Source organism: Crinia signifera, chromosome 19, assembly GCF_055691185.1.
Source record: "Crinia signifera chromosome 19, ASM5569118v1, whole genome shotgun sequence".
NCBI classification, from domain to species: Eukaryota; Metazoa; Chordata; class Amphibia; order Anura; family Myobatrachidae; genus Crinia; species Crinia signifera.
Window position 1 is genome coordinate 102,406,498 of NC_139226.1, and position 26,081 is coordinate 102,432,578.

The window sequence follows — 26,081 nt, forward strand, 5'->3', positions numbered from 1 at the left end:
GGGTTGGATCACTGGGTAACTGGACCCAGATTATTTTCCTAACACCATCACCTGGTTAATCGGACAATAACCCCTATTGAATAAACTTTGAAATTGCAAAATTTGGAAATCCAATTTATATTTAAATATTAAAATGATATATGTGTGCTAAGAAATATATACATATTGGTCAGATGCAGGGAGTAATGTACCATTATCTGGCTCTGCTGCCTGTGGTAAGTGTAACAAAGACACTCGTAATTATTGCTGCGCACATATATAGCCCGCCGCCATTGCTCTCCCATAGCGGGGAAAGGGCTGGTGGGTGACGGGGAGAGAAAGAATAACTTTTCTCTCCCAGACTTCAGCAGCTGCCCGCCCATCACCACCCACACTAGCAGCAATCCCCCAATCATTCCCGGCGGAAGTGCTGAGTCTGGCTGAGTGCGCCGCAACAGCAGCAGCAGGTAATAGTCCACGCGCAGGGACACGAACCCTCACGCCCTTTCAGTTCCCCACATCCAGCGTCTCGTTGCACGGCGGAGGGATCCGGACGCGCGGCGCGGGGAGGGTTTATAGGAGGAAGGAAGGACGGAGGCCGCCATTTTACAGCTTCGACTCAGAAAAACGCACGGAGAAGAAACAAACAGAATAATATAATAATCCTAATAATAATAATAAGAACGAGTAGTGATCATACTATATAACGCTATACGTCGGGAGACACCGCAGCGAGACACGGCCGGAAGAAGAGGAGAACACGGCGGGGAGGCATCGGACGTGTTCGGGGTGCGTTGTGTGATTGGGACCCGGTGGGTGAGGGAAGGAGGGTGCGGGTTGGGTGACGGCCTTTCGGGCCTTGTGTACAGGGGAAGCCGAGGGGGTTGATGGCGGGGTTTGGGCTGGCTGTTCGTACTGTACTGGGGCGGGCAGGAGGTGGGTGGCAGCTAGGCCTCAGCCTCCCCTCCCCCCCGCTCTCACACAGGGTTAGGCCGGCTTGTTTACTTGTGGCTGTATAGGAGGGGTGTAAGCCCTTATTAGGCGTGTGTAACCCGGATATAGCCGCTCAGTTCGCCTCCCCTGTGAGTGTACGTGTAGCCTGGCTGTACATACTGCTAGGCCGGCAGGTATGTACAGTGCTATGGAGGGGGACCCTGACCAAATGGGTAGGATTAGGTTATTCGGGAATGTGACTTAAGGTGCCCGTACACTAGGGTGGTTCCCTTGCATATTTGGTCACTTTGCATGTGATTGAGGTGACCAATTGCATGAAAAGCATTAAAATCGCTTGTGATTGTGCATCACAGCCTGAAGATCACTCAGGCCTCAGGTAACGCATCAGTCACATCGCCATATCCGGGATTGTGAACGATACAATACATCATATGCAAAATTATGACGTACAATGTATTGTGCGGTCCTTCTGCCCTGGAGATTCCCAGGTGGTTCAAGGAGGGATTGTGGGGGACGCCATTATGTATGGCCACCTTTAATGGGTAAATTTACTAGAGGTATGAGGTGTTGACAATAGCAACCAGTAGGATTCTACTTTTCCTTTTCATCCCACGCTTCCAAATACACTCACTTCAGTAAACTTACCCCTTAAGGCCCTCATTCAGTAGCGCAAGGTACAGCTGTTATACTGTACCTTGCGCTACTGAATGAGGGCCTTAAGGGGTAAGTTTACTGAAGACGGCAGGATGGCATATGGTACACCGTATGCGCTCCTTTCGCATATGATGTATTGCATGCAATCCCAGTCATTGCTGCAGGATCCAACAAATCCTTGTGGCAGCCTTGACTATCTCCAGAACCAATCCTCACAGGGCAGTGGATCATAATCAGAGGTAAAACACATACAATATAGCACTTTTCACACAATTTTATAGGCCAGACAGGTCAAAATCGGGTGAAAAAGGGCTGTCTCGTGGAAGTGCATGGGCACCTTTAGTTTTTGATACATTCAGATGTTAGCACTGAGCTGCTGCTGTGTGTAATACAGCGGTTAAGGTCATATGGGTTGACCCATATTAGGTTGCCATGGCTTAGGTTGACACAAACGTTAGGTCAACAGTCAAAAGGTCAACATGAGTGTTTCCCACGAATGTTGACATTGTGCTCACATTGCTCGCTGCACTTGACATTCTTCGGTCCTGGTGCCTCACTGCGCTTGGCACTCTATTCTCCCTCTACGCCCTAGTGGATGGTAGGGCATGAAATACCTCAAAAACATGAAAAACTCATGTCGCCCTTTTGGCTGTCGACCTTAGCCATGGCAGCCTATGTCATCTGTCAACATTAGCCATGTAGACATTAAGTGGTCGACCCAATGCGTGTCTACCTAATGACCGTTTCCCGTAATACAGGTGTCAGCTTGTTTGCTTAATCTCTGTAGGAGAAATCACCCCCAACATAGTTTTGCTAGGCTTTTTATGTTTCATATGCACAAATGTAGTATTTCTAGCAAGCCAAGCTGTTAGGTAAACTCTTGATCGATGCTATTGTAATAATGTAATGGTCCACCAATCAGCACAAAGTTCTGCCAGGCATCTGTTATGCCCGGCTGGGCACAGGTCGGCAGATTATGGTAGCCCCCCAGCGATGTGAGGCAGAACTTGTGTGATATAGTGTCAATTGTGTTCTCAACCTCTTTAAATCTTGAAGCAGGCTTGTCCAATATAAAATGTTTTAACTTTTGTTGCATTTTCCTGCAGTGATTGAAGGCAGCCAGGGAGGAAAAAAACAGAGCTCTGGCCTTAAAAGATAATGACGTTAAAAAAAAAAAAAAAACTACTGCAAATACAGCGGTGTTCCTCCACAGCTGTCCCTAGATGGTGCTTGTTTGATCAGTTCAGGTGCATTTACTGCAGGGTGATGAGCTGCACAAAAGTTCATGGTTTGGACAACTCCTTGACAAACCTGCCCCAGCAATACTCACCCCTGTTCCTGACTTCTGGTCTCCTTCAATCTTATTACTGTAGCTCCCTGATGCCATTCACACTGCAGCAGTGACCAGGTGGGGGATGGGACTCGGGTGCCTGAACTCCCCGAGCAGGGCCTGCCACCTTGTCACTGATGCAATGCGAATGGCGGCAGGGGAACTCGGGTGTACGATCGCAAGAGGTCAAGGGGGAGCACCGGGAGGATGCCACTAGAGGCGGCGTACAGCTGGAAGCAGCACTAGCACATCCGTACCTACTAGTGGTATGCCCGGAAACCACCCGGGACAGCCTGCTGCGGCATACCACCAAAGTGGTAAAAAGCTACTGTATGCATGGGTAAACCATGGCAAATACCCCTTTTAGACATAATCGCAAACTACCAGGTAAAGCAGTTCTACCTGGTAATCTGTGTAGTCTGAAAGGGTCTAGCCGGGTCTTAAATCCCGGATTACTGAACCTGCTTTTTACCAGGTCGTGGACCTTGGGTAGTCCCTTTCACACTACACCTGGGGTAGCCAACTCCAGTCCTCGAGAGCTACCATCAGTTAAGGTGCCCATACACGCACCGATATTCATGTGCTGTGCGTTTTGAACTGTAAAGGTGCCATGCTATTTTGGCACCAGAAGGGAATCGTTTTAAGCCCACAATTCTGATCCGATGCGCGTACCCGCCGGTCGTAGGTCGGATTGAAGATCCTACCTACTGCAGTAAAGATCTGTCAATCCGACCTCAGATTGGGGGGATCGTTTGACGATCGTAAGTAAAAAATACACCATCTTATGCAAATGTGAGTCTGGGCCCGGGGTAGCGCTCCTGAGAAGTTCACAGCAAATTGGTTCACGATCGACGCACGATCGTGATCGTTCTGGTGTGTACGAGGCCTTATCGCCCGACAGTATCCTGCATACAGGAGAAATCTTGTGAGATCGCTGGTCAGGGCCCTTGTTCTCACCTGGGGAACACTGGCACTGACAGATCGCTCGGCACACCATGCTGACACAGCGCTGTGTGCTGAGTGATCTCCATTGCTCAGCAGTGTCACCCTGTGTGTAGGCCCCATTAGTCTCCACAAATGTTTTGTTTATCATACTACGACTACCAGAGGTTTTCAACCAAGTCCCAACATAATTATTTTGAATAGAGATTTAGTCTTACATTTAACTTATGCTAATTGAATGTGGGCCTTAAGGTGTGACCACATAAAAATTGCCTTGCCTGCACATCCTCTCGATGGTAGGCGATTCTGACTTTGCTGGGCGGCGCATCTGTAACTTTAGCAGGGGAAATGGTGAGATTTTGTCTAACCATCTAGGCAATTTTTACTGTACTGTCCAAATCGCCTGGAAAATCTCAGTGTACACCCCTTATCTCTACTTGTGATACTGACCAGGGCTGCGCATCTGAATTGCAATGGTGCCCATATAATTGTACGATGTGGGACGATTTTATCAAATCCAGACGGATCCGGCTGAGAAATCGGCCCAAGTCGGATGTATGGCATCTTGTCCGACCCGATGCGCGGTACTCAGATCAGACCCATCAGTGGCACATTGCGGTGCTTTTTAGCACCCCCAATATTTTGGTCCGATCCGTAGGTGTGACAGCGGTGAAACACTGCTGTCACACCTATGTGCAGCTGCGGTGTCCGTGCAGGGCATAGTCAGCGGGGTCTGTCACATCCCCCCCCCCCCCCCCCTGCTGCCTCTACCAGCTCTATGAGGAAATACATGCAATAAATCGCATGCGACTTATTGCATGTATACGTTGGCACGTCAAGTGCCAAATCTTGAGCAGCCTGCCGGGGGGGCTCACAAGGGCAAACTGGGACAAGTCGAACTAGTGTATAGGGGCCTTCACCACTATGTTAATTTACTGTATAATTTTGACTAGTCAAAACTTTTAGCCAAAATAGTAGAGAGTACACAGCTTAAGGGTATGCTGTTCAGGTGCCATACCTGTATAAATTTCCTCTTTGGGAAGGGGAAACTTGTCAAGAAGTGGGGTGTTCCAACTTTACTTCCACTATATTGGGAAAGACAAAAATCACTTGAGCTCCATTTAGTGTATTCACAGCGTTCTCTGAAAATGTCCCTAAAAATATATTGCTTTAGCTCCTGCGAGTGTAGTGATGCCAAGGAGCTCATTAAAGGTTACACTGAATTATGGTTTTGAGAGTTTTTTTTTTTTTTTAAATACCTCTATGGACTGCATAAACAAATGTGATATTAGTTGCTGAGCCGTGCCCAAACATTGGTAATGCACAAATGAAAGTGATCCCATATATGTATATGGTGGCATCTTGCGAATTGCTGTGACAACAGTATTGTTGGGTTGTGTATGTCCCCGTCCCCCCCCCCCCCCCCCCCCCCCGCGCTGATTACAGCAAGGTGAATACTGATTGCAACAAGGTAAATATTTTTCCTCTGAATTGTAGAACTCTCCCTCTACATATCGCCCTAAATGTGCGCACCCAATTGTGATACCACTTTTAGACCGCACTCTAGACCCGGGTTATTGCTGTCTCCTTGCAGCCCCAACACGGGTCGAGGTGCGGTAGGAAAGGGCCACCTCGGTTCAAGCAACACGGCAGTTCTACCCTGGTCACGACCAGGGTTGAACACTGCTCTAACCCATGTCAGGTGCCTGGGTCGGGCAACAAGGGTCCTGTTCACAGTATGGAGGAGGTGCTGTCAACTCCAAGCGCTGCCTCCCTAGCTCCCTCAATGACACGCCGTCGCTCATCCCTGCCCCATGTGACTTCACTGACCAGGCAATAAGCCAGGTCAGATGCGAAGCTTTCAGACCGCAAATATCGGGTCGCTCCTGAGATGGACCAGTGTTCTGATCCCGGGCGTGACCTGCACTTGCGATCTGAAAGCGGTAGAAGTCACAACTGATCACTAAAGCATTCAGTTGCTGCTTGAATAGAATGAACATTGCAACATGCAGTATATTATACAGGCCCAAAATGCCAATTCAAATGTTATAATTGTAAACGTTTACAATTGTGCTGGCATCACCTGATTGCAAACTGACCATCAGTTCCCCTGTTTACAAATAGCTGATAGTGTTATACCACTCGCATCTGAATTTATCCGGCAACTTCCCCATTCTTATGGCTATTCCAGGTAACAGTGGTGTTCCTGACCTTTCATTGCACTAAATTGGATTTGTAGTTCCTTTTGTGACTGCACCAGATTTTGTTTTGACTTCATTCATTTGTCTTCATTACTGTCAAATTACTTGGTCAGTGGACTACAAATTCTATAATGATTCTCCTTGGAAAACATTTTATCTAGGTTATTAGCTGGTACATAACTGGCAGTGTAACAGTGTTAGGAATTGTGGGCCATGTAATTTGGACAAGGGTTTGACTAGTGAAATGCTTTCTGAAGTACGTTTGGCCACAGTGTCAGGACACTGGCTTGCATCTCTGCTCTGCAGTGGCTTCCAGCTAGCACTTATTACAGTGATGGCATTTGTACAATCATTGAACATTAGGCGCTAGCTGTACAGTCAGCAAGTAACCTTGCATGCTTGGAGTTCTGGACTTCAGAGTATATTGCAAGCAAACCACTTTAACAATCCATTGGAATTCTAGCTCTTATGGACAGCTTGTGTCTGCTAGAATGGAAAAGGCTTCTAGATACAGCCCGCAAGCATGATGCGAGTGCTTGTTCGTATTTACTTACTGGAGCAATCTGGACCTGGCCAGTTGATTCTTTGCCTCTGAAATTACTGTGTTAAACCATGTGTGGAATAAGTGTGCTTTGGTTCCCTGGTAAGACATGAACCATGTTAGAATAGCTCAGTAGCTACTGTACGGCTAATAGTTTTTAGCGTCTCTGTAGTCCGATTAAAGCAGATGGTGGTACTTGTCTCAGGGATATATGATGAAAATCAGAAGGTCTTTTGCTGTAAAAATAATAAATATTGTATCAGATTGACTAAAAATTTAGTGCATCTTGTTGCCTGTTACTGTACTACGGGAGCGGTTTAGTTGCTTCTTGAGGTGAGAAGCAATGTGTGAAATTCAGCGGCTTGGGCAAAGCAAGTGCAATATATAATTAATGGGTGCGGGAACAACTGCATTGTGGAGCAGTGCACAATTGAATAGTATTATTTTGCCAGGGTGCTATAATTGAAGTGTGCACTAGTGATTCAATTATTTGAAGACACAGCTGCAGTGGTGCAATTCAATTTTTTTTTTTTTCTGCGATAGTTTTGTCTATGGAAAACAGATTGAGAGTGTGTGGTTGCTGGTGCAGCTACACCAGGTACTAACAGGCACGCACTTGTAACTGTATGTCACTGGCTGTGTTTGTAGAGGAAGTGAGATGATCCAGATACATTGCTCAATTTCTCCAGTAGTCAAATATTTTTAGAACTATCACAATGTACTTAGGGCCGTATGCAATTGTCATATTGCATCTGATCACTGCAGAAGATCGCAGGATGATCCGAGGTTGATAGTTTTTCAGGCTGATCGTGCTCATTAAGGTCATTAACTATCAGCAGTACCACTGGTCAAACAAAATGCATACACACCGAACGATGTTAGACGTCAATCCATGATGTCACTGGGTCTGAGGCTGTGAATGCATTGACGACATGGGGGTGTCAATAACTATGTGCCGCACATTAACGATATTCAGCATAGACACTACACTTTTTTTTTTCTTGATGTATATCGGAAGGCCCCGAGCGATATCTTTGTATGGGGCTTTACTTTGCAGCTCCCTTAATCATAGTGTATGACTGTTCCCAATCAATTTTTTTTTAAACCCTGTCCCAGGGTATCAGAATTTTCTTCACGGCACCCCTAGCCCAAAAGTTGATTGAGAAATTTAGAAAGAAAATTAAATTTAAGTAAATTGTATTTAGAAGTTATCCTTGGGTTCAATTATGTGGTGAGGGACAGGATTCACTTTGTATTACATATTTTGATTGGAAGCCGCAAGCATTGGTTTTGCCTATTACATTGATCATAAGTTATTTAAATTGTCCCAAGCCACCCCAGGGTGCCACGGCACACTGGGAACCACTGGTGTAGGTGTCTACACATAACACATGCTGTCAAGGTAGTTTGTAAATATATTTATATATGTTTATTTTGCAGCTATGTAAAGAACTACCTCAGCTTGTAATGCGTATCTGTTAATAGAGCGCTATATCAATGCCTGAGGCGCTCAGCAGTTTGTGTTCTCCTTGTCAGTGACGTTCTAGTCTGACTCATCAGCTGCTGAATAAGATCACATGGGAACGCTGTTGGTTTGTGCTTAAGCCCATTCAGGCCCAGCAAAGGCAGCATCACTAAGCAGTGATTTAAGAAATGAGATTAAGTGGTGCATTTTAATAAGGGGGGGGAGAGAGAATGAGTTGTGAGTTATGGATGCTATATTGCGCATACCGGCATATGCTGCTATACTCGGAATGAAGGCTTGTAGAAGCAGTCATCCGTGGTGGAGCAGTCGTCACATCTTCTAAAGCTGAATTTCAATGTCTACATGTATTTGCAGCTGCTATTTACATGATGTAATTGTCGTTTCTTTTCTTCTAGAGAGCATTGATAGAACATACGTGAAATCTATGTCTGAGGGCTTTTTTTTTTATAAAGAAGGTTGATTTGGTGCATCAGAACAAGTGACTTCACAGTTCAAAGACTTTTAGCAAGAACAAGCACTTGTTTACGTTGCAATAACAAGGACTCATTTATTGAGCAAGACTTTATCTCTTCATTTTGAAGAGTCCTATAAACTGTTATTACAGTCTCTGTACTGACTTTCAAACCTTGTGAAGTTGAAGAAAACTTTCAAAGGGACACTTTAATAGAAAACAAAATGAGCACCACAAGAACAGAGAACCCTGTTTTAATGGGTCTGTCCAGTCAAAATGGGCAATTGAGGGGCCCAGTGAAACCCAATGCCGGGCCTGGAAGTGGGGGAATACAGACGCAGCAGATAAACCTGCTGAAAAATGCCAGCACAATCAATAATGGAAGTCCGCAGCAAGCACAGAGTATGGGCAGTGGTATTAAGTGAGTATTGCATTTTTGTTTTTTTGTCTTTCTCTTCTTATAAACTCAAGGGGAGGGGGGGGGGGTGTAACTCAACTGTGCACTGTGACATTGTGTTCATTTGAAGTTGTTCCTAATTTGTAATATTTGTAACTTCTTTAGTTTTCTATTTTCTACACATGCCGAGCAGGAAATATCTTTATACAGTTTTTTTTTTTATGGATTGTCCTGATTTTATTTTCCCAGTAAAAAATTTTTTATTGTAATGCATCATACATTTTCCTAAACATGGATATTTGTTTTGTCCCGTGTGACAGATAGCTACATAAGGAGGAATTAAATTGTGTAATTGCAGCAGTTTGTAAATGGCGATTGGTGGAGTAATTCAATTATTGCATCCATTGGGTGCAAGTGTGGCTGGCACATACATTCCTGGGTGGGGAACAGAAGTGAGGTTTGGGCGGGTTTAGCTTTTAGGTGCGACAGGCATGATTGGCATCCAATTGAATTTCTCCCTTGGGCCCACATTTATTATAGCTGCCCAAAAACAATTGAGTATTGCCCCCTTAGTGTGGACTATTCACATCGGAATTCCTCATTTTTTACATTTCCAGATCTTTTTTCCTGCTTTTTTTTTCCATTAGGTATTTGAGGTTTGCAAATATGACCGGACAAGTAGTTTTTATAAATTGGGACATTGACATGCACTTGTTTTCATTTACTGAAGCTAGTGGTTCTTTACACTGATTACTTTCATTCTATAACTTTCATTTAATGTGACTTTGAAAACTTACTGCAGAATAAAGCCTGAAGTATGAGATACTTTGAATAAAAGAACAAACCAGTCCTGTTGATCAGCTGAACATCTTATGGATACAAAATTCACTGTTCCAAACTGTAATGGAGGTACTTGTTTCCTATCTGGGCGCCCACGATTTTAATCGGGGGTAAAATCGGGGCCATCGTGGGCATCGCGGTCGATAAAAAATCGGGTGCGATGGGCCAGACGCGATGCCCGCGATTTTCCCATAGAGAACAATGTTAAATGCCTCAATTTACCCGCGATGACCGCGATTTACCATAGGAAACAATGTTAAATGGATCAATTTCCCCAAATTATCATAGGGAACAATGGGAAATGTGGCAAAAACACCCCTGAACATAAAAATGTCCCCCCAAAAGTAGTTGACTCCACCCCGCCATCAACGTGAACCTGAAGCGTGGCGAGCGCAGCGGTACGCGTCCTCCGACCTTTTCATGCCCTACTATCCACTAGGGCGTGGAGTGAGAATAGAATAGTGTGGCGAGCGCAGCGAGCCACCGAGCCCGAAGCGTGGCGAGCGCCCGCGGATACCTTCACAGGTAAACGCGTCCCTTCGCGGGCTTCCCAGGTGTCCGCGACGCCATGGACACCTGGGAAGCCCGCGAGGGGACGCGTATAACTGTGAAGGTATCCGCGGGGCTCGCTGCGCTCGCCACGCTTCGGGCTCGGTGGCTCGCTGCGCTCGCCACACTATTCTATTCTCACTCCACGCCCTAGTGGATAGTAGGGCATGAAAAGGTCGGAGGACGCGTACCGCCGCCCCTCGCGGGCTCGCTGCGCTCGCCACGCTTCGGGTTCACGTTGATGGCGGGGTGGCGTCAACTACTTTTGGGGGGGACATTTTTATGTTCAGGGGTGTTTTTGCAACATTTCCCATTGTTCCCTATGATAATTTGGGGAAATTGATCCATTTAACATTGTTTCCTATGGTAAATCGCGGTCATCGCGGGTAAATTGAGGCATTTAACATTGTTCCCTATGGGATAATCGCGGGCATCGCGTCTGGCCCATCGCATGTCATTATAATGACATGCGATGTACCCGTGATGCCCGCGATGGGCGCCCAGATAGGAAACAAGTACCGTAATGGACTATGTAGTGGGAATATTTTGCTGAACTTTCTTAAAAGTTGCATTTAATGCAGGTGTTTGATACTGATTCAATGTTGCGCTTTGCAACATGACTGCCACATTTTATTATTTTATTTATAATGCGCCAAAAGTGTTTCGCAGCGCCGTACAAAGGAACAATACAGGGAGACAAAGCTTGGCATAACATTGAATAAATAACAAAAATACAGTACAAATAAAGAGCGCCACAGATCAATACACATTACAGCTTAAATGTAAGTAGTGAGGACTCGATCAACATACAACTAGAGGCTAGATGCCAATGATGGAGATGAGTATGCGGACAAAGATGATCACTGAGTGTTGGAGTATAGGAGAGCTGTGAGTGACATGTGAAGAGAAGAGGGCTTTGACAACAGGAGGGAAGAGGGCCCTGCTCAGAGGAGCTTACAATCTAGTAGGAAGGGGAGACAGACCGATTACAAGAGGTGCACGCGAGTGGGTGGTGGTTAGATAGCAGTATGTAAAAAGGCAAGGTCGGAGAACCAGCTGGTTTATGCAGTGGAAGGGTATGCTTTGATGAATAGGTGAGTTTTCAGTGCCCGTTTGAAGCTTTGGAAGGTCGGGGAGAGTCTAATGGAGCGAGGGAGTGCGTTCCACTGAAGGGGGGCAGCACGGGCAAAGTCCTGTACTCTAGCATGGGAAGCAGTGATCAGGGTGGAGGAGAGAAGACAGCCGTCGGCCGACCGTAGAGGGCAGGAGGGTGTATGAATGGAGATGAGGTTAGAGATATATGGAGCAATGGAATTAGAGATGGCCCTGTATGTGAGTGTGAGGTGTTTGAAGAGGATTCTGTAGTGGAATGGAAGCCAGTGCAGATTTTGTTGAAGGGGAGTGGCAGAATTAGAGCGGCGGGAGAGGAAGAGAAGCCTGGCTGCAGCATTGAGGACAGATTGGAGAGGAGCCAGTTGGGATTGAGCGAGGCCGGTGAGGAGAACATTGCAGTAGTCGAGCTGTGAGATGACCAGTGAGTGGATGATCAGCTGACTGCTTTATTACCAAGTGTGATCTTAAAATGGTGGAAGATGGTCAACGTAGTCCCATCGGTTAGTTTGGGTTCTAGAGCAGTAGCTTTCAAACTTGGTCCTCAGGAGCCCAAACTGGTTATGGTTTCCAGGTCACTTGTCAGGCGGACAGGTGTAATCATTATTCCCAGACACCTTTTAAAGATAAACCGGTTCAACTTATACCTTGTGATTCTAAATAGACTTGGAAAACATGAACTGTTGGGGTACTGGGGGGAGAATCAGCGCTCAAAAGAAATATGGATTACAAGTGCTTGCATCAATGCAATAAAACATTTAATAATAATATAATTACATACACATACATTAAACATAAGAAAATAACAAATATGATTATAAAATGATAAAAATAGCAATGGACCTATTGGGAGAGCTGGGGTATAGGTATAGTCACCCATATGGTGTTAATGGGACCTGCACTGATCCAAGGGTGTGTGTCCATAAAAGTCCAATGAGCGTCTGTGTGATGTTGTGGCCTTGTGGGGGTATGTCCTGGTAGCTGCCATACTTTTAGGCTCAACACGGATTCAGAGGGGAGTTCTTTAGGACAGGATCAGATGGAAGTAAAGCAGGTTGTCAACACTTCATTATAGGGTTTGTTTGGGTCTCTCTCCAAATAGTGTCCAGCAAAACACCAACGCGTTTCGCTGTGTTGGCTCACAGCTTTTTCAAGGTGTCACCTTGAAAAACCCTATAATGAAGTGCTGACAACCTGCTTTACTTCCATCTGATCCTGTCCTAAAGAACTCCCTGTTGAGCCTAAAAGTATCCTGATTGCCTAATCCAACTGGAAGGACATCCCGGGCTGGCTATACACCATCATTTTTTGCCAACGGGCACACCTCCTAGGCAGCTACCAGGACATACCCCCACAAGGCCACAACGTCACACGGACGCTCATTGGACTTTTATTGTCCCCCCTGTCCTTGTTTATAATTTTACTTGGGGAACTGACCATCCCCTGAATCAGCTGCTCTATAAGGAGTCCAACTCGTATATAAGCGCTCTAATAGATTGACATAGGTCAGTCATTTTTCCAATTCACTGTTGGGGTACTGACTACAGAGTTTGATCTGTAATCTAGATGGCATAGCGCTCATTTGAAGATTAAGTGGGGTATTCAATGTGTGGCGATATTTGGAAATATCGTCGCACATCTATTTAATGCGGCAGATTTCGACTGCATTGAAACCCATGCAGAGTCTGCATTGTCAAGCGGCTGCTGGATTGTGGAATCGACGTCTGTTTTCATCCAACCACAGCCATTCCCGACTGTTCCAGCCATGTCTGACATTACATTGAATACCCCCTAAATACTGTGGTGTCTCTCAACAAGTATTTTCCCAAGCAGAGTACAGTCTTGTCTCTCTTGCTAAAACTATTCAATTCATGGTAAGTGAAAAACTTTGCGTTAAACTAGTTCTAACCAAGCTTTGAGAAGTCCAGTGTTGATGACCAGATCATATTGCTAGATCTGCAAGACCCAGCTGCTTACAGCGTGCAAGTGGCTTGTGAAATTAACTACCTTTTATATTTTTGGTCATGCATAGTTTTTATTCTTTAAAAAAAAAAAATATTTATCTCTATCATAAGGTCTTTTAATCCACTGAGTTATTAAACATAGGTATTGCATGGTAAAAAGCATAACTTAAACATGAATATTGGCCTGATTCTGATGTAGCTTAAAGGGGTAGAAAATGGTTTTGGATAGATTTCTGCTATCTGTAGTTTCACGTCTCTTGTATTGTTTATAGACCTGGTGATGACTGGAAGAAGACCTTAAAGCTCCCTCCAAAAGATCTTCGAATCAAGACTTCGGTAATATCTGGCTTCTTTCTGTTTCTAATATTGACAAAGTAGTGAAGTTGCTGGTTTAGGGGGAAATGTAAATGTTTTGCATGCCTAAAATTGAGATTTTCTTTTCCAACTAGTTTGTGGAACAGTGCCCATTACATGTTGCAAATTAATGCACTTTGTCTAGATTTGTAAAGTAGCTAAACCTGTCAGTACTCGTTTAGTTTCACGGCAGCCTATATATCGGATGCGATATCGGCCCATGCAATTTTTTTTACCTAGAACAAAGAGCAAGAAGTGTAAAGTAGCGCTAATGTCAAACAATCAATTAGCCTGATAAACCCCGCTGCTAACCAATAGGGACTACCAATCCCTGTAGAAAGAGACAATAATACAAACAGGAATAGAAAGCGCTCAGGTTTATAGGCAAAGAAAAAAGCCAGTTTAAAGTATGTAATATTTATAAATACACAAATTATACAGTAAAATATCAGAAATGGATCTCATAAGGTACCGGCCGATACCAAGCATTAATATTCTAAATAAAATAAATTCTACTGGGGATAAACCCAGAGAATAAAGTAAAAACATAAAAATCACACTGGGTGTTGGTGGGTTAGGATTAATCCTGCTGTGAGTTAGTTCCAACTTGATTAAAGTCTTGCTTAATTCTCCAAATAATGCAAAAATCAAAAAAGGTAATATAAATGCAGCCAGTCTATTAGTATTGAATTAGTAGGCAAGTATTCCAGCAATCAAGATAACAAATAGCTGATTTCAATGGTATGCAGGTATATGAGGATAAAGTACTCCCACAGTTAGATTCCTCAAACGTGTCCCAGTTGTTGGGAAGTAAGCCAAGCTCCAATTTAAGGGTGCAGATACAATTTGAATGGAGGAGGCCGGCCGGCTGGTCCGTTTGAGCAGAGATATGTTGTGGATCATCCTTCTCCATTCGAATTGTATCTGGACCCTTAATTTGGAGCTTGGCTTATTTCCCAACTACCAGGACACATGTTTGAGGAATTTGTGCATAGTGGGGTTATGAACAGATAAAAAATCTTATCGTCCGATATCACATCTGATATATCAGCCGCCGTTAAACTAAACAAGTACCAACCTGACTAAACTTTTAGCGTGCTGCCAAAAATGTGTACAAACCACTTGCACATGTCAGAGCAACAATTGAATACCATGCTTCAGGGTTGGCTTTTTTTTTTTATGTTGTAACTTAAAAAAAAAAAAAAAAACATTGAGGGAATTTCTGGTGGCATTACACATTCTTGTTCCTTGCAGTCTTTATCGAAGTAAGCAGAACCAATGCAGTAAATAACACACAACATACATATAGGGAGGGGAATTGGATAACAGGTGCCAAGTCCGCCTATAATCAAGCTGGCCCCCCCCCCCCCCCATCAACATTCATTAATCCAACTATTTCCCATTATTGAACAACTTCTAACTGCTCAATCATCTTCAGCTAGTGTAGAGTTTTATCTATTTAACTTTAGTTCAATTGAAGCAACAGTCCCTTGTAAAGGTGTCAGTCCCTTTGTAGTCTTCGTAGTGCGCCCGCCATGGCTGCCTCATCTGGTACTCTTGTGGATTGGATGAAAAATACATGGACCTGAGTATACATTGAAATCGCCCATTTTGGGTAATTGGTTTTATGGGTAATCTATTCCACCCATGGTAATCCTACGCAGAGCGCCTAAAATGGCTGCCGCACCTGGTAAGTTGACGGGGTGGAGTACACAACCCATGTAAGTTATTATCCAAAATGCTGCACCAATCCTGCATTATGCTTCAGGGTTTCTTTTGTCTGAGACTTGTCTGTTGTTGTACTACCAACATCCTCTGTATTATGCGCATTGGTTTTTAATGTCTGTAAAGTGCCTTGAGTCCTGTTGGAGAGTGCACTATATAAATTAAACTTGCTTACTTTGAAACAGAATGGGAATTGAAACTAAACTAGTGGTTTTAGTAAAAATGTTAAATGCCATTGACCCTTCCATCAGGCATTTGGTTATTATTTTTTTTTTTTTCTGGCAATCCAGTTCTGGATATTCTTTTGAATCGTTTGAGTGAAAGCAATGTTGGAAACGGGCAGGGTTTCTGAGAGATTGCTTTGCCTGCTGGAGACAGGTGAAAAAAAAAATCTCTGATAAACCAGAGGGAGCATCAGTCTAACTGGGTAAATTGGATAGCCCCTGGCAAGCCAATTAGCTGTAATTACTGATCAGTTCAGTATTTTGATCTACAGGTTTAAAAACAGTTTGAACTAATATCGAAACATTTTTTTTTTTAATAAAGTTCCAAAAAGGTAAACTAGCCGTAAAGAACCTACCCTTGGGATCGGCCTATTGGTAACATTGGTTCCCTGACTACCAGCCATCACTCTACTAATCTCCCGGTTCTCATCATTGCCTTGTGAAAATGTGGCACTGCAATGCTTTCAGTAGTTAACATTTCCATTTCCCTACAGGATGTCACCTCAACAAAAGGCAATGAGTTTGAAGATTACTGTCTAAAAAGAGAGCTGCTTATGGGAATTTTTGAAATGGGATGGGAAAAACCATCTCCAATTCAGGTAGGTTCTAGTCCCATCCCTCCACCACAAAATACCGAATGCTCCACTTTTATCACAATGGTTTTCTCCCTGCTAATCTTAGGAGGAAAGCATTCCCATTGCATTGTCTGGTAGGGATATATTGGCTAGAGCAAAGAATGGAACTGGCAAGAGTGGAGCCTACCTCATTCCCTTACTTGAACGGATAGACCTAAAGAAGGACTGCATACAAGGTAAGGAACAGTCACAGCGGTGTTACATGAAGCTGTGACTTCTACACCAACATCTCTTGTGGACTGCTGCTGTGCCGTGTACTCTAATGAGGGGTTTTCTGCTTCTGTCTACAGCAATGGTGATTGTACCCACTCGAGAGCTTGCACTTCAGGTCAGTCAGATCTGCATCCAAGTCAGCAAGCACATGGGTGGGGTTAAAGTAATGGCAACAACCGGAGGCACCAACCTGAGAGATGACATAATGAGGCTGGATGATACAGGTAATTGTTTTCTTCTAGCTTAATAGGTTAGCTTTGGACTATTGTGTGGCACTATTTATAGCTGGTTATACAGAAGTCAGACATCTGTAAATATTGCTTTGTTTTTCCTAGTGATTAAATACATAGTAAGAAAATGCCTACAGAATGATGCGTTACTGTTTATCTTAAGGGAATGTAACAAAAGTTTGTTAATCATGCTTAACAAGTGTAACGCTATATAGCCATCATAGTCTGTGATCACTGTGTACATACCTTGCGCAGAGTTGGGGAAGGAGGGGTAGCGCCTCCCTGTCATCTCTTGGCTTATGTTCCTCCTTGTGTCTAGACCTACCCCAATGAAATTCCTTCCCTTGCCAGTGACCCATGATTATTGTATCGGGATGATTTTAATCTTCTAACATTTATGTTGATCTCTTAAGGCAGGGCTCGACAAAACCCGGGGCCAGGTCGCCATGGCGACCAGATTCTGCTTCCTGGCGACCAGATTTATTTTGCAGGGAGGGTGGAAGCAGAATCTGGTCACATCAACGGCGCCCGACACCCCCCCCCCCCCCCCACCCCCCTTCCTGCAGGGAACAGACATAGAAGCGGCAGTAACGGAGAGCCGGGCAGGGGGAGCTGTCAGTGCTGAAAAAAAAAAGCCCATAAAATGAATGGGCAGCCTGTGATTGGCTGGGCGCTCTCAGCCAATTGCTGACTGGCTGAGAGAGCGCTCAGCCAATCACAGGCTGCCCATTCATTGTATGGGCTTTTTTTCCCAGCGCTGACAGCTCCCAGCTCCCCCTGCCCGCCTCTACGTTACTGCCGCATCTGTGTCCCCCGCAGCGTCCGCTGCCTCTGCACTACTACCAGCGTCCCCTGCACCCTCCACCTGCACGGTGCATTAACAGCTCCCTGCTATCCCTGCCCAACTCCTTCGCCGGCGGGGACCAGTCCGGGGAAGCGGCAGGAGCAGGCTGGGAGCGTCAGGAGATGGAGAGCAGAGACAAGGGGGCGTGGCAAATCCTATTCAAAAGACTGGGTGGCCACTGATCGGCTGAGAGCTCAGCCAATCAGCGGCCGCCCGGTCTTTTGAATAGGAATTCTTCCTATTCTCCTGCCGCACCCCCGGTCCCCGCCTGCCGCTCCCCCCGAACCGGTCCTCGAGAGGGGGGGGGGGGTCGGGCTCTGCTGCCCACGGCCACACTGGATCCAGCAGCAGGGGAGAAGACACTCCAGACTTGAATCTGGATGCTGCAGCTTCCTCCCTCTTCCTGTCACTCCCTAAGCCTCTTCTCTCCCGTTGTGCCAGGCCGCCTGCCCCTTCCGGTGTTGTGCCCCACCAGTGCCACTGCTTATTGCTGCTGGGACTATTGGCGCTGCATGGCTTCCTGCATGCAACCCCTGGCATGTAATGGGCATTATGGCACTTGCAAATTTTGGGTGTGCGCCTTTGGCACGCACTGTCGCTCTTATTATTTTATCTGGCTCCTAAATTTTCATCCTGGCTCCTAGATTTTAAATAAGTTTGTCAAGCCCTGTCTTAAGGAAAGCAAAGTAAAACCATGAATGACCTATTGACATCTGATTATATAGTTTTTGCAGTATACATTACTATTGTATGTTTTTAATTAAGTAAATTTGGTTTAACGTGTATTTAATATTCACATTCAGTGTAAGGATTTCTAGTTTAGAGTTTCTTATTCCAGTATGATTGTGGTGGTGTTAGTAGTTTGTGTTGCAAAATCCTCTTGTAATTAAGAAGAGTAAAACTGATTTTACTCTCCAATTAATACTGTTAAGCCCTTTAGTCTTAAAGTCTATTTAATTTTGAATCTTGCAAATATTTTTCACTCCCTGCAATGTGCTGCTTGAGAACACCCTTAACTTTCTTTTTTTTCTCCCTTTTTTGCAGTTCATGTAGTGATTGCAACCCCCGGGAGGATTCTGGATCTTATCAAAAAAGGCGTAGCTAAAGTAGACCACATTCAGATGATGGTTTTGGATGAGGTAACTATTTTGTTGATCTTTGAACAAGTTTGACCGTGGGTGACCATGCTTTTAGCCTCTGGATCAGGATTGATTCTCCAACTTTGTAGGAATAGCAAAAGTTCAAACATGCAGTGGGCTTGGCTGCTTGCGGCCTAAAGCGTGTACACACGGCAGCGATATGGGCTGATATTGCTGGCAATATGGTGACGGGAGTGTGCTCTGGCGATAATCGCCCGGTGCATGCTCCCGTTTTCAGTGCCATTATAATCACTGACCAGCTGATTACCTCTGCAGCTCCCCCGGCAGAGGTTTCTTTTCATCAGCGACCGTCTCTGGTCGCTGATGAAAAGGAGACATTGAGCGATATATTGCCCCGTGTGTACGCACCTTAAGAGTCATTCCTTTCTTCAAGGAATAGTGGTTCACACTTACCCAAGAGCAATAGGTACAGGTGTACATTTTGATCCCATGAAGCTGCTTCACCAAGTCATATTGTAATCATTGGGCTCCCCAGAGATCATGCAAGATGTCAAGCTTTCCGGGCCATTTATATTTTCCATCTTGGTGATTTATTTGCAGTGCCTGAAAATTGAAGTAAACCAGTGAAAAATGTATTCCAGAAGCTGGGAGGTTTCTCAGCAAGTGTTAACACGCTCGCATCAGGTCAGAGGTTGAGTCACCTGCCTGTAAGATCGACCGCTCCGGTGTCTATGCACATTGTGGCTGCTCTTTAGCAGCTGCAATATATACCTTCTGATTTATCGAAGTACCATCGGCAGCTCCTCGGGAGTCCTTCCATGCCAATTTTTTTTACATGCGCTATATCATGTAAAAATAGCCCATCAAACAAAATATGATGGTAGGACTCACTGGGAGATTAATTGGAATTTGATGCAACAAGTTGCAGTAATGTATGGGGCTTTAAGATGGGGTCTGATAAGTCAGTGACTGTGAATTAGTTATGGATAAACAATCTGTGTGTTCCATTCTGTTAGTTTACTTTTTCGTGTATTGTTGCATTGTTTAGGTCTGAGTCTAGGGAAAACATCTTCTGAGACCGCAGCAAACCTCCCCAGATACACAATTCAGCTAATTGCAGTACTAATAAGACAACCAAACCCTCAGATAGTTGCTGCAAAGTCTCATTGTGGATCAGGTTATGGAGTCTAATGCTTCTGACTTGTTTCCAGCCTCTGTTCCAATCTCAAGAGTCTGACTTCAGTTTAGGTTTCATAGATCTAGTGAGAACCTTATATTAAATCTGAAGCTTAATGAACTCAACTTGCAGGAGGTATTTTCTTAGAAGTCCAAGTAAAGCCCCATACACACAAGAAGATATAGTGAGAGCTATCAGAAAGCCCATTCTGAAAGATAGCTATTACTTTTTCTTCCATTGTCTGTAACAATGTGCGTTAACTACCCCCTCCTTATCCAGTCTGTCTGGGCAAGGGAGGCCCTCGTTAATGATGGCCATGCGGCAGCACGGCCATTGCACCCCCACCAGCGATGTCTGCAGTGTTTCTTAGTGTGTATGGGGCTTTAAGGAATCTATATTGACCCCTTAAATATAAATTGAATGAGTAAAAGCATCCGTTGCCTTTTTACCATTGAAACACTGCAGATATTTGAATGCTTATATCCCCAAAGTCTATAGTCTACTCAAGTGGATTCTGAGAAGTATTTGGTGTAAGTACACACCTCTGTTCAAGACTCTGAATCCAGTGTATTTGATAATTTCTTAATTACCTTTTATCTGGGCTGGATATGATCATTTAATTAGCTTCTATGAAGAAGTCAGCAGGGAGGGTCGACTTAGTGTAATCTGATCGTGCTTCTTGATTTCACAAAAGCTTTTGACATGACACATTAATTCACAAGAGGTTATTAATAAAACTAGGTAACTTAGAGTTAGGAGATAAAATTTGTAATTAGATTAAAAACTGGTTGCACAATCAAGATCACTGGTTGTAAATGGCATTCAATCCAGCTGGAGTCAAGTCCAAAATTGAGTCCTGCACGGTTCAATATTGGACCCACCTTGTTTAATGTATTCATAAATGATATAGGTAGTGACATAGAGAAAGATTGCAATATTTGCAGACACAAAATTGAGTAAGGAAATAAACACAGGAGACTATGTGGATACACCACAAAGTGACTTCAGTAAACTGGAAAGGTGGAAAATACGGTTTAATGTTGAAAATTTTTAAGTCATGCATTATGGCAACAAAATAAACAAGCTACTGGTAGGCTAAATGCCGTTCTTATAGGGAATTCTGCAATGTAGAAGGACTTGCAGGTAATCATAGATTGGCTAATAGTGCACACTGCTTAAGTGCCGCAACAAAAGCAAACCAGACACTGGCATGCATTTTAACAGGGGAATAGATTCAAGGAATGCTAATGTGATGGTGCCTCTTTACAAGGCATTGGTGAGACCACACTTGGAATACTGTGTTCAGTTCTGGGCACCGCACCTTAACCCCTTCCTGACAGAGCCAGTTTTTGCGTTCCTGACAGAGCCCTTTTTTTCAAATCTGACATGTCTCACTTAAGTGGGGATAACTTTTTTTTGCTTTTACTTATCCCAGTGATTTTGAGATTGTTTTTTCGTGACACATTGTACTTCAAATTAGTGGTAAATTTGGGTCGATACAGTCTGTGTTTTTTTGTGAAAAATACCAAAATATCGTGAAAAAATGGAAAATTTAGCGATTTGCAAAATGTTAAATTTTCTGCTTGTGAGACCAATAATCTTACCACTCAAAATAGTGAATAACTAACATAGACCATATGTCTACTTTATGTTGACATCATTATTTCAACTTCCTTTTAATTTTTTGGGACACTAGGAGGCTTCAAATATGAATAGCAAATTCTAAAATTTTCAAGAAAATTTCAAACACTGATTTTTTTAGGGACCAGTTCAGTTCTGATGTGACTTTGAGGGACTTGTATGTGAGACACCCCCATAAATGATGCCATTTCAAAAACTGCACCCCTCACAGTATTCAAAACAGCATTTTGGAAGTTTGTTAACCCTTTAGGTGTTTCACAGGAATTAAAACAAAGTGTAGGTGAAATTTCAAAATTTCTTTTTTTTTGCAGATTTGCAATTTTAATACATTTTTCTAAGGAACACAGTACATTTTACTAGAGAAATGTGACTGAAAATTGATTCCCCCAATTCTTTTGTTTTCATAAATATCCTATATGTGGCCCTAGTGTGCACGGTGACCAAACCACAGGCTTCATAATAGAAGGAGCACCTACTTGATTTTGGAGCCTCCTTTTTATGAGATTATTTTTTAGGCACCATAAGATGCTAAAAGTTAGGAACCCCCCCACAAGTGACCCCATTTTGCAAACTACACCCCTCAGGGAATTCATCTAGGGGTATAGTGTACATTTCAAACCCCCAGGGGTTTCACCAATTGTGGTACAACTGGGCAGTGAAAATGAAAAATTATTTTTTTTACACAAAAATACAGTTCTGGCTCCAAATTTGTCATTTTCAGAAGGTATGAAGGAGACAAAGCACCCCAAAATATGTGCCCCAATTTCTCCCGAGTACGGCAATGCTTCACATGTGACCAAAAAATACCAGTTGGGTGCATGGCAGGACTCAGAAGGGAAGGAGTGATTTTTGGATTTTGCAGCTCAGATTCTGGTGGAATTTTGGTGGGTGCTATGTCGCATTAGCAAGACCCCCAAAGCACCAATACAGTGGAACCCCCCCACAAGTCACCCCATTTTGAAAACTACACCCCTCAGGGAATTCATCTAGGGGTATAGTGTACATTTCAAACCCCCAGGGGTTTCACCAATTTTGATACAAGTGGGCAGTGAAAATGAAAAATTACATTTTTTTACACAAAAATGCAGTTCTGGCTCAAAATTTTTCATTTTCAGAAGGTATGAAGGAGAAAAAGCACCCCAAAATCTGTGCCCCAATTTCTCCCGAGTACGGCAATGCCTCACATGTGACCAAAAAATACCAGTTGGGTGCATGGCAGGACTCAGAAGGGAAGGAGTGATTTTTGGATTTTGCAGCACAGATTCTGGTGGAATGAATGGTGGGTGCTATGTTGCACCAATACAGTGGAACCCCCCCACAAGTCACCCCATTTTGAAAACTACACCCCTCAGGGAATTCATCTAGGGGTATAGTGTACATTTCAAACCCCCAGGGGTTTCACCAATTTTGATACAAGTGGGCAGTGAAAATGAAAAATTACATTTTTTTACACAAAAATGCAGTTCTGGCTCAAAATTTTTCATTTTCAGAAGGTATGAAGGAGAAAAAGCACCCCAAAATATGTGCCCCAATTTCTCCCGAGTACGGAAATGCCTCACATGTGACCAAAAAATACCAGTTGGGTGCATGGCAGGACTCAGAACGGAAGGAGTGATTTTTGGATTTTGCGGCTCAGATTCTGGTGGAATTTTGGTGGGTGCTATGTCGCATTAGCAAGACCCCCCAAGCACCAATACAGTGGAACCCCCCCACAAGTCACCCCATTTTGAAAACTACACCCCTCAGGGAATTCATCTAGGGGTATAGTGTACATTTCAAACCCCCAGGGGTTTCACCAATTTTGATACAAGTGGGCAGTGAAAATGAAAAATTACATTTTTTTACACAAAAATGCAGTTCTGGCTCAAAATTTTTCATTTTCAGAAGGTATGAAGGAGAAAAAGCACCCCAAAATATGTGCCCCAATTTCTCCCGAGTACGGAAATGCCTCACATGTGACCAAAAAATACCAGTTGGGTGCATGGCAGGACTCAGAACGGAAGGAGTGATTTTTGGATTTTGCGGCTCAGATTCTGGTGGAATTTTGGTGGGTGCTATGTCGCATTAGCAAGACCCCCCAAGCACCAATACAGTGGAACCCCCCCACAAGTCACCCCATTTTGAAAACTACACCCCTCAGGGAATTCATCTAGGGGTATAGTGTACATTTCAAACCCCCAGGGGTTTCACCAATTTTGATACAAGTGGGCAGTGAAAATGAAAAATTACATTTTTTACACAAAAATGCAGTTCTGGCTCGAAATTTTTCATTTTCAGAAGGTATGAAGGAGAAAAAGCACCCCAAAATCTGTGCCCCAATTTCTCCCGAGTACGGCAATGCCTCACATGTGACCAAAAAATACCAGTTGGGTGCATGGCAGGACTCAGAACGGAAGGAGTGATTTTTGGATTTTGCAGCTCAGATTCTGGTGGAATTTTGGTGGGTGCTATGTCGCATTAGCAAGACCCCCCAAGCACCAATACAGTGGAACCCCCCCACAAGTCACCCCATTTTGAAAACTACACCCCTCAGGGAATTCATCTAGGGGTATAGTGTACATTTCAAACCCCCAGGGGTTTCACCAATTTTGATACAAGTGGGCAGTGAAAATGAAAAATTACATTTTTTTACAAAAAAATGCAGTTCTGGCTCAAAATTTTTCATTTTCAGAAGGTATGAAGGAGAAAAAGCACCCCAAAATCTGTGCCCCAATTTCTCCCGAGTACGGCAATGCCTCACATGTGACCAAAAAATACCAGTTGGGTGCATGGCAGGACTCAGAAGGGAAGGAGTGATTTTTGGATTTTGCAGCACAGATTCTGGTGGAATGAATGGTGGGTGCTATGTTGCACCAATACAGTGGAACCCCCCCACAAGTCACCCCATTTTGCAAACTACACCCCTCAGGGAATTCATCTAGGGGTATAGTGTACATTTCAAACCCCCAGGGGTTTCACCAATTTTGATACAAGTGGGCAGTGAAAATGAAAAATTACATTTTTTTACACAAAAATGCAGTTCTGGCTCAAAATTTTTCATTTTCAGAAGGAATGAAGGAGACAAAGCACCCCAAAATCTGTGCCCCAATTTCTCCCGAGTACGGCAATGCCTCATGTGTGACCAAAAAGTGGCAGGACTCAGAAGGGAAGGAGTGATATTTGGATTTTGCAGCACAAATTCTGGTGGAATGATGGTGGGTGCTATGTCGCATTAGCAAGACCCCCAAAGCACCAATACAGTGGAACCCCCCCACAAGTGACCCCATTTTGCAAACTACACCCCTCAGGGAATTCATCTAGGGGTATAGTGTACATTTCAAACCCCCAGGGGTTTCACCAATTTTGATAAAACTGGGCAGTGAACATGAAAAATTACATTTTTTTACACAAAAATGCAGTTCTGGCTCAAAATTTTTCATTTTCACAAGGAATGAAGGAGACAAAGCACCCCAAAATCTGTGCCCCAATTTCTCCCGAGTACGGCAATGCCTCACATGTGACCAAAAAATACCAGTTGGGTGCATGGCAGGACTCAGAAGGGAAGGAGTGATTTTTGGATTTTGCGGCTCAGATTCTGGTGGAATGAATGGTGGGTGCTATGTGGCATTAGCAAGACCCCCGAAGCACGGTGAAATTATGAACCTAATATTCCATAGATGTGTGGTATATTTTAAAACACTCCTTTATACATAGGCCGGGTTTGTCGGGGCAAGTGTCACACTGGAAAATAGTTTGCTTTCTTATTCCCTTTTTATAGCAAACTTTGCACCTTTTTTGTGTCCTGCCCTTTTTTCCAGTGGAGGGGATTTCATCAGGAAAATGCTGCCCTGGTACAATACGGGGGCCAGTACTAGAAGTACTGGGGCCCTCTGCCTGCTGGTTCCCAAATATTAGGCCCTTTATGACTTCCTCTTGAAAGTGCATAAATGTCCCCCTCTGGCCGGTAGAACGGAATAGCACGTAAGCGTTATACAGTGCCATCTGGATGATATACACGGCCACCTTCTTGTACCAGATTTTTGTTTTCCGCAGGGCACTGTACGGCTTCAGTACCTGATCTGAAAGATCCACTCCGCCCATGTACCTATTGTAATCCAGGATACAATTAGGTTTGGAGGTGTGGGTACTGGTACCTCGTACAGGGACGGAGGTGGTACTGTCTCCGTGAATTGTTGTCAGTATAAGGACATCCCTCTTGTCCTTATATTTGACCAACAACATATTTTCGGTGCATATTCCCCTGCTTTCACCCCTTCTCATTACTTGGGCAATGTGCGTTTTTGGGAGGCCTCTTTGGTTCTTGCGCACAGTACCGCAAGCTGCTGTACCTCTTGAACCAAGGGCCTTAAACAGGGGGATGCTAGTGTAAAAGTTATCCACATAGAGGTGATAACCTTTATCCAGGAAGGGGTGCACTAAATCCCAGACAATTTTCCCACTAACACCTACGAGGGAGGGGGGGCATTCTGGCGGTTGAATTCTTGAATCCTTCCCTTCATAAACCCTAAACCTGTGGGTGTACCCTGAGGTGCTTTCACAC

General features: G+C 44.1%; 1 protein-coding gene across 2 annotated transcripts in view; it reads left to right on the forward strand.

Annotated features, from left to right (window-relative positions):
• The first annotated feature begins 531 nt into the window (after nucleotides 1-531).
• DDX6 (DEAD-box helicase 6) overlaps nucleotides 532-26,081 on the forward strand; it is a 39,532-nt gene continuing 13,982 nt past the window's right edge. The window contains exons 1-7 of one of the 2 annotated variants that reach the window (XM_083163045.1): nucleotides 532-791; nucleotides 8,483-8,959; nucleotides 13,671-13,734; nucleotides 16,196-16,300; nucleotides 16,383-16,512; nucleotides 16,627-16,773; nucleotides 18,668-18,762. In XM_083163045.1, coding sequence (XP_083019171.1) covers nucleotides 8,763-8,959; nucleotides 13,671-13,734; nucleotides 16,196-16,300; nucleotides 16,383-16,512; nucleotides 16,627-16,773; nucleotides 18,668-18,762 — 738 coding nt within the window. In that variant the 5' untranslated portion in view covers nucleotides 532-791; nucleotides 8,483-8,762. The remainder of the gene's footprint in view (nucleotides 792-8,482; nucleotides 8,960-13,670; nucleotides 13,735-16,195; nucleotides 16,301-16,382; nucleotides 16,513-16,626; nucleotides 16,774-18,667; nucleotides 18,763-26,081) is intronic. The other variant, XM_083163044.1, reaches the window with a different exon arrangement.